Source organism: Anolis carolinensis, chromosome 2 (genome assembly GCF_035594765.1).
Source record: "Anolis carolinensis isolate JA03-04 chromosome 2, rAnoCar3.1.pri, whole genome shotgun sequence".
Lineage (NCBI taxonomy): Eukaryota > Metazoa > Chordata > Lepidosauria > Squamata > Dactyloidae > Anolis > Anolis carolinensis.
Window position 1 is genome coordinate 243,302,115 of NC_085842.1, and position 16,578 is coordinate 243,318,692.

General features: G+C 42.0%; 1 protein-coding gene across 3 annotated transcripts in view; it reads right to left on the minus strand.

Moving 5' to 3' along the window:
• The window catches only part of dock8 (dedicator of cytokinesis 8), a 99,020-nt gene extending 84,465 nt beyond the window's left edge, over positions 1-14,555 (minus strand). For 2 of the 3 annotated variants that reach the window (XM_008103317.3, XM_008103316.3), the window contains exons 1-2: positions 14,307-14,555; positions 1,377-1,479 (exon numbers count right to left, since the gene is read on the minus strand). In XM_008103317.3, coding sequence (XP_008101524.2) covers positions 1,377-1,479; positions 14,307-14,359 — 156 coding nt within the window. In that variant the 5' untranslated portion in view covers positions 14,360-14,555. Of the gene's footprint in view, positions 1-1,376; positions 1,480-4,704; positions 4,861-14,306 lie in introns of those variants that run through there. The other variant, XM_062971965.1, reaches the window with a different exon arrangement.
• Positions 14,556-16,578: the final 2,023 nt, after the last annotated feature.

The following is a 16,578-nucleotide window of genomic DNA, read 5'->3' on the forward strand; positions in this document are numbered from 1 at the left end:
TAGGTTGGACCCAAAGCGTATGGGGCTTTACAGGTAATCACCTGCACTTTGAATCGGACCCAGAAACTCTTTGGGAGCCAGTGGAGCTGCTTTAGGAGGGGTGTGGTATGCTCCTGAAAGCTCAACCTGGTAAGTAATCTGGCTACCGACCTTTGCACTAACTGCAGTTTCCGAGTCGTCTTCAAAGGTAGCCCCACATAGAATAAAGAAAATATCTTCCTAGTTTGAAAGTGTTATTTCCTGTTTAATTGTGTAGTCCTTATTTTGAAAATAGCTGTTCTATTCTAGGAACTTTGTTTTTGAGCCAAAACTTCGTTAAATGGATGGATGATGATGTTAAGTTGGTGGACTAGATAATATACTACAGCAAAATGTGCTATATAATAAAGACTAAGTTATCAAGACAAAGACAGTTTTTGCAATTTTATAAACTTCTGCCTCGTTTTTTTATAATAAGCCAATTAGGAAATGACATTTATAACCCAGGACCAAAAATCATAATGTAGTATATTAAATTTATTGGCACTCTGGCTGGCAAATCTCTCTGATGCTGAGCACTGCATTCTGGGAAATGTAGTTTGGGGCAGAGCCTTTTGAATTCTCTGGCATAGGGCTCCTCGCCTACCTAAACTACATTCCCCTGAGTTTTGTGCTTTTCCCAGCAAACTCTGCTTTCTCCCTCCTATTCTGGCCTCTTCTAATGGTGAGAGGCCATTAATTTACAGAGGAAAGACAAGGCACTAAGGCAGCATTTTTTGGATTTGCTTTCAGCATTGCTTCCTTGCACTGAATATGAAACTGACTTTGGGAGCCTTCCGGGATCTACAAAACGAAAACGAAAAAGTATGGGGTACGTTTTGATTCTTACATTTTTGGTGTGGGCCACGCCTAAGAATCATATATCGCCTTGTAAATTTGAATTAGGAGCCCCGGTGGCAAAGTGCGTTAAAGCACTGAGCTGGAGACCGAAAGGTCCCAGGTTCAATCCCCGGGACCGGCGTGAGCGGCAGCTGTTAGCTCCAGCTCCTGCCAACCTAGCAGTTCGAAAACATGCCAATGTGATTAGATCAATAGGTACTGCCCCGGCGGGAAGGTAACGGCGCTCCATGCAGTCATGCCGGCCACATGACCTTGGAGGTGTCTACAGACAACGCTGGCTCTTTGGCTTAGAAATTGAGATGAGCACCAACCCCCAGAGTCAGACATGACTGGACTTAACGTCAGGGGAAAACCTTTACCTTTACCTAAGTTTGAATTTAATGAATTTGATATGAGAACAAATGAAAAAATGCACACCTCTAATAGTTACCCTTGCTCATGATAGCTAATATTAATCTCACGCAATAACAAAAATGCACAGCAAGCTCCATACTTACTAGATGAACAGTAGAGAAACCGGGGCTACTGATACTTCTTTGAGGAATCTGTCCGAGGTTTAGTTGATTTACGAACTGCTTTCGAATGTCTGCTGAGGAATGCCTTTCATATAAAAAGAAAGAAAGAAAGGTAATCAAAATTCTTTAACAACATTTTAACTTCCACATTTCCTTAGCATATTTAGCAAGATGCAAAAAGATATACTTAAACCATCACTATCAGGCTTAATGAGCTTGAGATAAGGTAAGTCAAACAGTTTCATTGTCTATAAAACAGCCCATGGGCCACAGGTACATGCCACCAGGACTGTTTTCGTAGCTCTTGCGGTCCCAAATTCTTTAAAAAGCGATTTTTCTCTAAAATAACCTTCTAGGCAATTTTTCAATATTCCCTCAATCAGGAAGTGACCCAGGAATTGATTTCCAGGTAGTGTCTTGTTGAAAAACTGCATAGAATTGCACTGAAGATGTAGAGAGGTCCACAAATACAGCCAGGGGAAATATTTTTTGAAGCATAGGTAAGCAAAACTACAGTATTGAATCTGTTGTGCTGTACATCAAATTTTCACAGTTTTAGTGATACTCTGGTGTTGGGCTACTCTTTTTGCATTCGAATCAGCCATGGTTACTTGTGATTAGATCACACCATAACCAACAGAACATATATTATTCAGTTAATTAGAAAATACATAAATACTGTTTTTTCTTGGTCAAGAGTTTAATAAACATGCTGAACAAACTCTGCCCTTGATGGTGCTTAAAGCAATAGCCATTAGAGCAGCTTCCAATCAATCTTCCAGAAGAGGCTGGATGGAAGCAGAACTGTTTCCCATGGTCAGGGTTCGGGGGGGGGGGGGAATTAGAACAAATTATATACAAGCAGTTCCTGACTCATACAACCCATAGTTAAGAACGGGGGTGAGACAACAGGAAGTGAGAGAAATCTACCCCTAGGAAGAGAAATTCATTCCTGAAAGAGTTATTATCATAGGAAAAAGGGATCTCCACTAGAGCTTTCTCACCAATCCTTGTTTCCACAACAAGCCACATTTTTCAAAATCCAAAAAACACAGGGACAGAAAGTAAGGTGAAATCTTCTGAGCAAAGGCACAGACAGCAAAACAAACACCACAGGGGTGTTAACTCTTCCCTATACTATCCAAAGCTTGTGTGTGTGTGTGTGTGTGTGTGTGTGTGTGTGTGTGTGGCTGGAGTTACACGTAAAATGTACCTGTTCCAACTTACAGGCAAATTAAACTTAAGAACAAACCTACAGAACCTATCTTGTTCATAACTTGGGGACTGCCTGTACAATACATATCTATACATTTCACAGATATAGATCCCCTACCATGGAATCACACCTGGAATACTGTGTCCAATTCTGGGCGCCGAAATTTAAGGAAGATGTTGACAAGCTGGAATGTGTCCAGCGGAGGCTGACTAAAATGATCAAGGGTCTGGAAAACAAGCCCTATGAGGAGCGGCTTAAAGAACTGGGCATATTTATCCTGCAGAAGAGAAGGCTGAGAGGAGACATGACGGCCATGTATAATATGTGAGGGGAAGTCATAGTGAGGAGGGAGCAATCTTGTTTTCTGCGACCCTGGAGAATAGGACACGGAGCAATGGCTTTAAACTACAGGAAAGGAGATTCCACCTGAACATTAGGAAGAACTTCCTCACTATGAGACCTGTTCGACAGTGGAACTCTCTGCCCTGGAGTGTGGTGGAGGCTCCTTCTTTGGAGGCTTTTAAACAGAGGCTGGGTGGCCATCGGTCGGGGGTGTTTTGAATGCGATTTTCCTGCTTCTTGGCAGGGGGTTGGACTGGATGGCCCATGACGTCTCTTCCAACTCTACTATTCTATTATTCTACCCCAGCTAATGCATATAAATAGCTAGGAAGCAACATGTGATGCAAGTCAAAGAACAAATGCAGTACCAGAATTTTTTTACTTTGCACAATCATCAGGTAGTTTTGTAAGTTATACGGATCATTCCCTCCTGAATTTTCCACTCGGCCCCATTGTACAAAAAGGAGGATGCCAAGGAATAAACTCTGTTAGAGCTACTTGAATAAAGAGATCATCTCAGGTTCATTCTTTTATAGATAGATCAGTCATTCATTTTCTTAACAAAATAACCTTTCCTCCCTTCCTACACTATAATTCTTTTATGGCTGGCAATGTTGGAGGAGTGCACATTCCTTGTGATGTCAGCAAACTTGGTAGTTCATAATGGCACAATTACATCAGAATCTCATCTTAAAACCAAAGCAAACATACACAGACCCAGAAAAAAAATCAATGATTACACTAACAAGCAGGGGGAGTGGGAAGATATTACTTCTACCTCCGACTCTTATTCTCTTATTAAGGAGTTTGCAAAGGGCTTTGGGTCTGTTGCAATTTCACCACAAAAAGATAATGTAAAAAATCTAAGGTGGAAAAAGATTGTCTGCAGATTGTCACATTTCTGTAGGCAATCTATAGGTCCCTTAAAATTTTTAAATTCTTAAAATTTGGTCTTTTAAGTTGGACTTTAGTTGCCATAAGTTCCAAATTATTTGGCCCATGGTCTGAAATTCTAGTAACTCAAGTCCAGAACTATCTGAAAGACTAGATTGTGAATCACTGGTTTAGAATACAATAGTCAGAATCTTAACTGGAATCCATCATGCTGTATATAGTTTGCCGGCATTATAGCATTTTCACTGGCTTTGTTTCAAAGTCTGGCCTTTAATCGCTAAATGTCTTAGAGATCAGAAAGCCTCAAGGGTTGAAGCACCGAATAAACAAACTTGTTTATTCAATAAGACTATTCAATGCTGAACTTCCCCATCTTTATTATTTTGAATGTGCCCCTCAAACTATTCCAACAGATTCTGAAAATGATTACCCAGTTAACAACTTCATGTCTGCCTCCATTATCTCAACTTATTGTCATAGGCCATCTGGAGGCATTTACTGTAAGAAGCTGTCTAACAAATGAGATGTTTGATTGCTTCCTGCTTCTCCAGAACTTTGCTGTCAAGTGTCAGTTGTGAGACCATGAGTACATCTATGCTGTAAAATTAATGCAATTTGATGCCACTTTCATTGCCATGGCTCAATACTATGGGACCAGAGTTGTAGTTTGGTGAGGTGGCGCCATTCTTTGGCAGAGAAAGTTAAAGACCTTGTAAAACTATAAGTTATAACTCCCAGGGTTCCATGGCACTGAGTCATTACAGTGTCAAACTGCATTCATCCTACAGTGTAGATGCATCCCACGTAGACCCACATCAGTCACACACTTTTGCTCCCCGCTTTAAGAAAAAAACTGACCTCTTTCTGCGCCTGCTTCTGCCATTGCTCCATTGTGGGAGAGAGAAAGACAGAGCCAGGCATTCTATCCACATGGTTATCCTCTTTCTCTTGCTGCTTGCTACCATGAAAGACTGACCAATGTGTCCTCAAACAAATGCAACCTTCCTGAAGAAATGAGGCTAGCTATTGTGACCTCATGCTGATTCTCCCTGCTGGAGCAGCTAGCCATTGTGACCTCCTGCTGGAGAGGCTTGCCACTGTAAGCTCCTGTTGGACCCCAAAGCATCTTTCTGATGGAGACTCTTCAAATAAGTCTAATGGCTAATCTACATCCATTGCCTTAATGAAAGTATTTATCATGTCAGAAGCGAATTAAGAATACAGCTATAATGCATAAAAACCCACAAAGTTAAAAACTTGGTATTGTGCAAAATTTCATTTGACCAGATGCTGGCCACTTCTAGTGCCTCTGGTGTGACTGTAAGAAGGTCCTCCATTGTGCATGTGGCAGGGCACAGGCTGCATTGTAGTAGGTGGTCTGTGGTTTGGTCTTCTCCACATTCACATGTTGTGAACTTCACTTTGTAACCCCATTTCTGAAGTTTGACTCTGCATCTTGTGGCACCAGAGCAGAGTCTGTTCAGTGTCTTCCAAGTCACCCAGTCTTCTGTGTGCCTAGGAGGGAGTTTCTCACCCGATCTCAGCCACTGATTGAGGTTCCAGGTTTTAACCTGCCACTTTTGAACTCTCGTTTGCTGTCAAGATGTCAATGCCTTGGTCCTTTCATTACTGGCTGCTACTTCCCGACAGATATCAGGTGGTGCAATACCAGCTAAACAGTATAATTTCTCCAGCAGTCATTAAGAGCCACATCCACTATTTTAACGTGGTGAGATATATTCCACACAGGGCATGCGTATTCAGCAGCAGAGCAGCAAAGTGTAAGGGTAGAGATGTCTGGTTGTGATCCCTAGATTGTGCCACTTAGGTTTCGTATGATATTATTTCTAGCACCCACTTTTTGCTTGATAGTCAAGCTACTTCTTGTAGGTCAGAATGTAGGAATATAATTTTCTTTGTGGATTGTTTGGAGACACAACGAATGTTATGACAGATTGATGTTTAATGGAGAACTGAAGGAGGCTTCTCAGGATCAGTCCCTACCATAACATACCACATCCTTGAAGTTGATGCCAAGCATGTCGGATTCCCCACAGCTGAGTCTCAATCCCATTGTTAGGTCTTAAATCCTTTGTTAGTGAAAGAAGAGGTGGACAGAAGGCTTGTCTGACAACAGAGGGAAGTCCTAGGCCAGTTCCAAGATGTCTCACTTCCTTCCTCCACATTTCCTTACTCATCCCCAACCAAGCTTCTTCTCAGCTGTGTTTGTAACCACAACATACACCACTCCTTCCAGCTCAGAAAGAAGTGATGCTACTGTTGCCATCCATCCCTTTCTACCTCCCAGAATTTCCTCCCTTTCCTCAGCTGTAGCTGTGGGTTTTATTCCCCTCTTCCATTAAAATTCCTTATGGCCAATTGAAGCAATCATGAATCAGTTTTCTCTGAGTCAATATTAGGGTAGGAAGAATGTGGCAATCCCCAACATCCCACGATTTATTTATTTTTTCGTGTCAGTCACTTCTGGTGTGAGAGAATTGGCCGTCTGCAAGGACGTTGCCCAGGGGATGCCCGGATGTTTTGATGTTTTTACCATCCTTATGGGAGGCTTCTCTCATGTCCCCGCATGGAGCTGGAGCACGATCAACTTTTGTCATTGTTCTTTTAAGCCCAGATACATATAACTTTCATGTTTGCATGTAAGAGTAAACCAGAATGCCAGAGAATCTTGGATTCCTCCGAATATCCCAGGAGGAAAGGATGAACTAACGAGAAATTGGAAGTTTACTGTATCATTCAAACTGGGGTTCTTGGTTTGTTATCCCCAAACTAACCAGAATTTGTAACCATGACTAACTCTTGTTTACGATCCTGGTTTGTAAAAGTTGTAACTTCCAAGCATGTCAAGATGGCACGACGAGTTTCTACTTGATTTGGCCTCTCCTGTTGGTAGAAGGATCCAGATCACAGAAAACAGGTTGAAGGTATCAGAATGTAGTAACCAAAGATTCACCAGCATCCTCCGGTGGCCCATTGGGTGAAACCCTTGTGCCAGCAGGACTGATGACTTGTAGGTTGGGTTGCTGACCTGAAGGTTGCTGGTTCGAATCCAACCTGGGGAAAGTGTGGATGAGCTCCCTCTATCAGCTCCAGCTCCATGCGGGGACAAGAGAGAAGCCTCCCACAAGGATGATAAAAACATCAAAAAAAAATCCGGCGGTCCCCTGGGCAACATCTTTGCAGATGGTCAATCTCTCACATTAGAAGCGACTTGCAGTTTCTCAAGCTGCTCCTGACACGAAAAAAACCCCAGCAATAAGCACTCTGTCTTATTGATTTCCTTCCTTCATAATAACCAAAGATACAAAAAGGTCTGGAAAAGGGGGGAAAGACTTTGTCTCATCCCCGTAGATTGGATGCCCTTGAAAATAAGGTACTATATATAGGCAAAGACAAAAACTTAAAGACAACCGAAGTTTAGTGAGGTACTAAAACAGGCCTGCTATAGATCAGCAGTGTCTTTAACATAATTCATTTCTCTTCATCTTGACAGCTGAGCTTTCAAATCAAACTGAAAAAATATTTCTATTCATGAGATGCCATCTCATCATTCATCAGATCTGATAACATCATGAGCATCCAAAGATAAAACCTACATATATTCTGAGACTTCTGACTTCTGTACCTTATTACTCCCTAAATCAATGAACATGAATATTATTATTGCTATGAAACTTTGATTATATGATTCTGGATAACACAAAAAGAAGCATGACACAGTCATGCAGTCTGGAATGTTTGAATGAGAGGTTTGTTCTAATGAACATCTAGCCTCAAAATACATCTAGCATCTTGTTTGCATCAACTACATATCCCTAGGGCAGTCACCTCTTTCATTTATTCTCCGTATTAGGTAATTCAGATCTTTTACTCTTTAAGATATTACACATGACTATCACAATGAAATTTTGGGAGGAAACGAGTTGAAAGTTTGAAGTCATTTACATCCTCTGCAGGAACTCTGGCTTTACGCAAGAGTCAAGCTAAAGACTTCTGTCAATTTCCCCATAGATTGATTCTCCTGATTGTTGTGTCATTCAGCTAACCGCTTAGGAATGAGACAACAAAACTTCTTCGGAAGTTCCACATCTTTCAATCACCTGTCAGAAATGCTTAGACTTGGATACGTAATCTCTAAGTAATCTTTCATTAATCTTTGAAGTAGCACCAATAAGATGGAAGGTTTTGTTTTGTTATTGTTGTTCAGTAAACAAAAAAAGCACAGTCCATCTTATTGGTACTTCAGGGGTTTTTAAAATCCAAAGGTTTCCTTCAACTATCATCAAATACCAAGATTTGCAACTTGTATATAACTTTATATACAGTCAGTATAGTGAACCTTGCATAACAGTCCTACAAAATGCTGAATGTACCAATTTATCTCAATAGTGGGGATATTAAATGTATACTTTCCTGCTTCTTAGCGGGGGGTTGGACTGATGGCCCATGAGGTCTCTTCCAACTCTACTATTCTATGATTCTATGATTCACTATAGGACACTGTGTGTCAAGGGTAATACCCTAATGATGTGTCTACACTGCAATTTGACACTACTTTCATTGCTGTGGCTCGGTGCTATGGGATTATGGGAGTTGTAGTTTGGTGAGGCACACACACTCTTTGGCAGAGAAGGTAAAACCACAATTTCCAGGATTTCATAGCATTGAACCATGGTGTTAAATTGCATTAATTTTGTTAAATTGCATTAATTCTGCAGTGTAGAGGCACCCTGCATTGAGGGTGAGGACCATGGAGTCATCAAATGTTTTATACCACAACTCTAACAATATATTAGTTGTCCATGCTGCCTAGGACCTTTGGAACTGTAGTCTGTAACATCTGGAGAACTAAAGATTCCTTCATTCTGCACTAATGTCAGTTGACATTAATTAGTAACTCACACTTTTTCGCTGGTCAGCTGTTATAAAACAGAAGTAAGAAAAACAGAGCCTGATCAGAGCCATTTTCCTGATTATTAGGAGTCCCTGATTTATTTGCCCCCAAATGCCCTACTACTTGATGTAGATACAATTTTGCCATATATTTGTCCCTTCCTAGGTCATTTTAGGCCCAGAAGAATAGTTTTTCAATAGAAAGTGATCCAGATGTTGATTTCTAATGACAGTATTCTTAAATGTTTTCCATGTAAGCTATCTCAGGGTTATATTTGCAAAGCAAAATGCCCTAGGATCAGAATCATATAGTTAAAGCAACATGAGGTATGTATTCAAATATCACATTTGTTCCTCCCCAAATAGCATTATTGCTCTCTGTGGTGAGATAGATTACATGTAATCAAAGAGTGTAAATATTCCTTTAAGGAAGTCATTACTAAATCAATGGGATTTTCTTGAAATTGTGAAAATACATACCAAATAAAAAGTTAGCCCGATCAGAACTTGGGGACATTTCCTGAAAGACATTACCCACGTTGGTTACTTTATTTTGTGTGTGTGTTTATTGCTTTTAGCCATTTCTTGAGTCTTCTCTGTAGGATACATACACATTTTGAAGTGTAGCAGCTCATCATAATACTCTCTCTAAGGCCCCTTCTACACTGCCATATAAAATCCAGATTATCTGCTTTGAACAGGGTTGTATAGCAGTCTAGACTCATATAATCAATTTCAAAGCAGATAATGCCGATTACCTGCTTTGATAATCTGAATTATATGGCAGTGTGGCTTAGTATGTTAAAGTGCTGAGCTGCTGAACTTGCAGACCGAAAGGTCCCAGGTTCAAACCCGGGGAGCGGAGTGAGCGCCTGCTGTTAGTTCCAGCTTCTGCCAACCTAGCAGTTCGAAAACATGCAAATGTGACTAAATCAATAGCTACCACTCCGGTGGGAAGGTAACGGTGTTCCATGCAGTCATGCCAGCCACATGACCTTGGAGGTGTCTACGGACGACGCCGGCTCTTCGGCTTAATGGAGATGAGCACCAACCCCCAGAGTCGGACACAACTGGACTTAACGTCAGGGGAAACCTTTACCTTTACCTATGGCAGTGTAGAAGGGGCCTAGGACATATCCAAAAGGTGTAAGCAGTTGTGTCAACAAACCAGCTGTAGAATTTCCAACAAGACCAGGTCGTTTGTAAAGTTAATGGGTCTTAAGTAGCCATTCGAGATCTACTTATGTCAAATCATTTTACCTTACAACATTCAACAGGAAGACCTCACAATATTAAGTTGTTGTTTGGAAAATCCTGCAATCCATTTTTGAGAGGAAATAGGAAGCTTGAAGATGCAGTAGCCAATTTATGTGTTGCCCCTAATAAGACGTCCTAGTTCTTGTCTTGAACCTGGAAACCCACTACAATATAGTACTGGCAGATGAGTCTATTTTTGTTGTTGTTGTTGTTGTTGTTATTATTATTATATTCAACTTTTATCTCAATTGAGACGTAAAGATTCTGCACATTGTCTCTTCATACCTAGGAAACTTGTACCTCCCTAATGTCTGCCTTTAATGCTATTGATGTGATCGAGGTGACCACCCCCCCCCCCAGGACTTTGTAAAAGATAGTTCAAAAATCAAGACTTTATGTTCTATATTCCATATATTTATAGTAGAAGGTGATTGAGACTTTTTACTGGAGTTTACTGTGACTCTCTGCACAAAAGGTGTTTGACCTTTTAGCCTGAGGCAAGAGATAACAACTTCATGAATTGTAAAATCATGCTGCTAAAACTCCACTTTTATGGATTTCCACGCTGGGTTCTCCAGATGTTATGAACTTCGTTCTTATCAAATATTTTCAATTGTTTATATCATTCATGATTCCCCTCTATGCAATGTAACTCACTTTTATGGATTCTCCCTTATTTCCATGAAATCTATCTATCTGCCTATATGTATTTGTACTCTTTGGGATCCCCGGAAAATATGTATTTTTCCCAGCATGGTTTATATTCCAACTTTATTTTATTTTTCATTTTATTTCATATAATTGTCAAATCATGAAATCAAATAGGAAATATTTTGAACTCAACCTGAACCCCAGAACTTATCCCATTTCCTATGACCCAGGCTTCCTTTCCCAAAAACAAAAGGATAATCTGCCACCGCTAAATCCAATCAAATTCAAATTGCATGGACAATATAGGGCTTGAGTCGCCGAATTCGGAGTTTGCTGACCTAAAGGTGATTCGCCCCAAGGCAAACATTGTCATATCTCACCCAAAGGAAAAACCAGGACACCTCAGGAAGGCGACCTGCAGAGCCTGTCAATATGGCTCATCACCACCCATCTTTGCTTCCATCTCTGACACCCCAAGGCATATCTAAAATCTGTATACGTGACAGAAACCCGGACATCCTTGATTGCTGCCATTAATAAATTAAGCACCCTTTAGAAATCGGTCTAGCAGGACTTAATCCGCTAGTTCCTGTCCCGTCACCTCATTGTTTCGATAACTCCCGCCTTCTCTTTCCTGATTGGCCCGAGTAGAGACAAAAGGCAGCTTCCTATTGGGCCAACGGAGCAAGGCGGGAAACGAAAGCCCGCCTCGTTCAACCTTCTAGCCTATCATCGATCAGATGGGCGGGGAAGCAGGGCGGGAAATTCAAAGGGTTGTCAGACTGAAATTTTGTATAAGTATGGCTTTATTTTGATTGTATGGTACCCTAGTAGACCGAATGATCGCTACTAGAGTCCTCTTCAGCTGAATTGCTCAATAAAGACTCCTTGGCGGATTTTCCTTCAACTTTGGCGGACCTTCTTCATTTCGGCTTCAGGTTGTATTGTGGCTCGTAATTCTCCTTTTGGCTTCACCAAGGTCCGTTCTCTCAGGACCGGATCGGGTCTCTCCTTAAGGGCCCGATCCCCTAAAACGCGGTCGACAACATTGATAAACAGCATAAAATAGCAAATCAACTTTGCTTACATTTACCTATTATTTTCACAGTGAATTCAAAGAGTGGGTGGATATGGAACTATTCTGGATTGCAGACTTCTAGCAGTTGGAAGAACAACACACTACTTGCAGAAGAACCCCCAACTAAGGTGCATCTACACTGTAGAATGAATGCAGTTTGACGGCATTTTAACTGCTATAGCGCAATGCTATGGAAATCTAGTAGTTGTAGTTTGGTGAGGTAAAACTACAACTCCCATGATTCCATTATATTGTGTCATGGCAATTAGAGTGCTGTCAAACTGCATTCATTCTACAGTGTAAATGCATTCTTTTGGGCTACATTTGAGACTGTTGTTCAAGCCCACAAACCTTAGCAAAAGCAAAAGGGGAAGCTTGTTAATCATAAAGGCGTGAAATTCACTGCCATTTATAAACCTGCTCAGAACAAGTCCTAACCCAGCACTTGATATTTTCTACTTGTCAAAGTTATTTAAAAAAATCCCTCTGTACACGGGGAATAACTTGCTATACAAATCATTCAAACTTATTAACATTTTCCCCACAAGGTGAGGTTACTAAACCACACAGAAGAACAAGTTGAACCTAGAAGCTATTCCAGAATCAAAGCGAACTTTCCTCTCAAGTCATGCCATAATTGGCATCTCCTCCCAAGTATCATGAACCTTTGGTATCCACTGGGGTTTAGTGGGAGCCCTGCAGCCCTGTGGATACCAAAATCCATAGAAGCTCAAGTCCATAATATATACATTATACATAACGGTGTAGTATTATATCACTGAGAATTGAACAGCGGATTTTGGTATCCACGGGTAAAGATTTTGCAACTAAACCACTCTATCAACGTTTAACATTTAAACAAATGATCAGCCACTGCCAGAAGGGACAGAGAGTTTCATCTATGCTGACGATCGTGGCATCACTGCCCAAGCAGGGAGCTTTGAAGTGGTTGAACAGAAGCTCTCCAAAGCTTTAGGTGCTCTAACTGTCTATTACAGGGGAAACCACCTAAAACGCAGACGTGTGCTTTTCACCTTAAGAACAGACAAGCATCTCAAGCTCTGAGGATTACCTGGGAAGGAATCTCACTGGAGCATTGCAGCACACCCAAATACTTGGTAGTTACCCTGGACCCTGCTCTGACCTACAAGAAGCAGCTTGACTATCAAGGAAAAAGTGGGCACTAGAAATAATATCATATGAAACCTAACTGGCACAACCTAGGGATCACAACTAGACAGTGAAGACATCTACCCTTGCGCTTTGCTACTCTGCTGCTGAATATGCATGACCAGTATGGAACACATCTCACCATGTTAAAACAGTGGACGTGGCTCTTAATGAGGCATGCTACATTATCACAGGATGTCTACACCCCACACCACTGGAGAAATTATACTGTTTAGCTGGTATTGCACCACCTGACATCCGCAGGGAAGTAGCAGCCTGTAATGAAAGGACCAAGGCAGTGACATCTCTGGCCCATCCCCTGTTCGGATATCAGCCAGCACACCAACGCCTTAAATCAAGGAAGAGTTTCCTAAGATCTACAGCAGTGGTTCTCAATCTGGGGTCCCCAGATGTTTTTGCCTACAACTCCCAGAAATCCCAACCAGTTTACCAACTGTTAGGACTTCTGGGAGCTGAAGGCCAAAAACATTTGGGGACCCCAGGTTGAGAACAACAGATCTACAAAGATATGCGTAGGAACACCTCAGCAAACGAGAATCCAAAAGTGGCAGGCTAAAACCCGGAACCTCAAGCCATGGCTGATACCGAATTAGAGACTCCCTTGGGGGCATACAGAAAACTGGGTGACTTGGAAGGCACTGAACAGATTGCACTCTGGCACCACGAGATGCAGAGCCAACCTTAAGAAATGGAGCCACAAAGTGGAGTCTACAACATGTGAGTGTGAGGAAGAGCAAACCAGAGACCCCTTATCACAATGTAGCCTGAGTCCTGCGATATGCACAATGGAGGACCTTCTTATAGCAACACCACAGGCACCCAAGGTGGCCAGCTAGTGGTCAAAGGACATTTGGTATAATGCCAAGTTTTTAACTTTCTGTTTTTAAATACATTACAACTGTACCCTAGGTTTTCTTCTGGCAGGATAAATAAATCCCAAACCACAGTGGGTACCAAGGATCCCCCTGTAGTTTTAAAGAGATTCTAATCATAGTGTTAGATATACAATAGGGAAGTAAAACGGTGTCCCTGGGTGTATCCACTCTACCGCGTGTAGAACAGGCATAAGCAAACTTTGGCCCTCCAGGTGTTTTGGACTTCAACACCCACAATTCCTAACAGCCGATAGGCTGTTAGGAATTGTGGGAGTTGAAGTCCAAAACACCTGGAGGGCCAAAATTTGCTCATGCCTGGTGTAGATGCACCCTTAGTGATCAGAAACATGCAGCTCCCTCCACGCCCCAATGTGCAAGCTGTAGATACTAGATAATCTGCTGCTAGGCTAGAGGCGCCTCCAGCCGCTTCTTTAGCCGCCTTAAAGGGGAAACAACACCCCCAAGACAAGACAAGCCAAGCTAAGCCCCGTTACCTGTTGATTTTCAGAGCGAAAGCCCTCCGATCAGCGGCGGGCAAGGTGGCCATGCAGGCGTCCGCACCAAGGCCTGCCCCCGGCTGCCCACTCCGCGCGTGGAAGGGCGGTGGGTCTGAGGCATGGAGCCCGGCCAAGGCAGCCAAGAGAGCAGGAGCTTCCGCCTTTGCACCCTTCCTTGTTGAAAGCAGCCCAAAGGCAAGAGGGAGGGACCAGCTCCACGCAGCCACATGCGGGAGCCGGAGCCTTCTCCGGCGTGGGAAGGGAGGCATCCACAGTGTAGGATGAATGCAGTTTGACACCACTTCAACTTCCCGGGCTCCATGCTGGGGTTGGGGTTTGGAAAGAGGCAGAGAAGGCTCAAAGACCCTGCAAACTACAGTTCCCAGGATTCCATTTCATTTTTGTGTGTGTCAGGAGCGACTTGAGAAACTGCAAGTCGCATCTGGTGTGAGAGAATTGACCGTCTGCAAGGATATTGCCCAGGGGACGCCCGGATGTTTGATTTTTTACCATCCTGTGGGAGGCCTCTCTCATGTCCTCGCATGGGAAGCTGGAGCTGACAGGCGGGAGCTCACACCGCTCCTCGGATTTGAACCGCGGGCTCCCTTCCATTTATTTATTATTTATTTACAGCATTTATATTCCGCCCTTCTCACCCCGAAGGAGACTCAGGGCGGATCACATTACACATATAGGCAAACATTCAATGCCTTTTAACATAGAATAAAGACAAGACAAGCATAGGCTCCGAGCGGGCCTCGAACTCAAGACCTCCTGGTCAGAGTGATTCATTCCAGCTGGTTACAGCTGGTTTGCTCTCCAGCCTGTGCCACAGCCCGAGTCCATTGCACTGAGGGCCCTTTCACACAAGCCTTATATCCTAGGAGTTGTTCCCAGGTTTTCTGTTTATCCAGATTATCTGGTAGTGGGAACTTATATACAGTGTTCCCTCACTACTTTGCGGTTCACTTTTAGCGGATTCGCTATTTCGCAGTTTTTCAATAAACTCTAAAAGACTATTATAAATCATAAAAATTACCATTTACAGCCTAAGTAAAGGAGAAGGAGAGAGAAAAGGAGCCCAAGCGGCAATGGGGGGAGGAGGCAATTTATCAACACACGATTGGTTGATAAAGACTTAAAATAGTGTGTAACTACTAAAATAAAGTATAAATATTAAAATATAGTGTCCCTTATTGCGTGTGGTCCTGGAACCTAACCCCCACGATAGGTGAGGGAACACTGTAATCCAGTTTAAAGTAGAAAACCTGGGATCAGATCCTGGTATATAGGACCTGTCTGGAAGGGCCCTGAGTCATGGTAGTTGAAAGTGGTGTCAAACTGCATTCATTTTAACAGTGCAGATGTAGCTATCGTTTCTGGGAATGGGCAATTCACATAACAATATAATAGAAGCCGCATTGGCGCAGTGAGTTAAACCCTTGTACCAGCTAGACTTCTGACCTAAAGGTTGGGTTGCTGACATGAAAGTTGCCACTGCCAGTTCAAATGTGCGAGATGGGGTGAGCACCCACCTGTCAGCTCTAGCTTGCGGGAACATGAGAGAAGCCTCCTAGCAGGATGGTAATACAGTATACGCTTATCCAACCTTCACTTATTGAACGTTCTGTATTATCCAACGCAGTCTGGCTTTTAGTAGTCAATGTTTTTGTAGTCAATGTTTTCAATAAATTGTGATGTTTTGGTGCTAAATTCGTAAATACAGTAATTACAGTAAAGTCTCACTTATCCAAGCTAAACGGGCCAGCAGAAGCTTGGATAAGCGAATATCTTGGATAATAAGGAGGGATTAAGGAAGAGCCTATTAAACATAAAATTAGGTTATGATTTTACAAATTAAGCACCAAAACATCATGTTTTACAACAAATTTGACAGAAAAAGCAGTTCAATACGCAGTAATGTTATGTTGTAATTACTGTATTTACGAATTTAGCACCAAAATATCACAATATATTGAAAACATTGACTACAAAAATGGCTTGGATAATCCAGAAATTTGGATAAGCGAGGCTTGGATAAGTGAGACTCTACTGTACTACATAATGTTACCATCTATTGGACTGCTTTTTCTGTTGATTTGTTGTAAAACATGTTTTGGTGCTTAATTTGTAAAATCATAACATAATTTGACGTTTAATAGTCTTTTCCTTAAACCTTCCTTATTATCCAATGTTTTTGCTTATCTAAAGTTCTGCTGTCCTATTTATGTTGGATAAGCGAGACTCTGCTGTACATCCAGGTATCCCC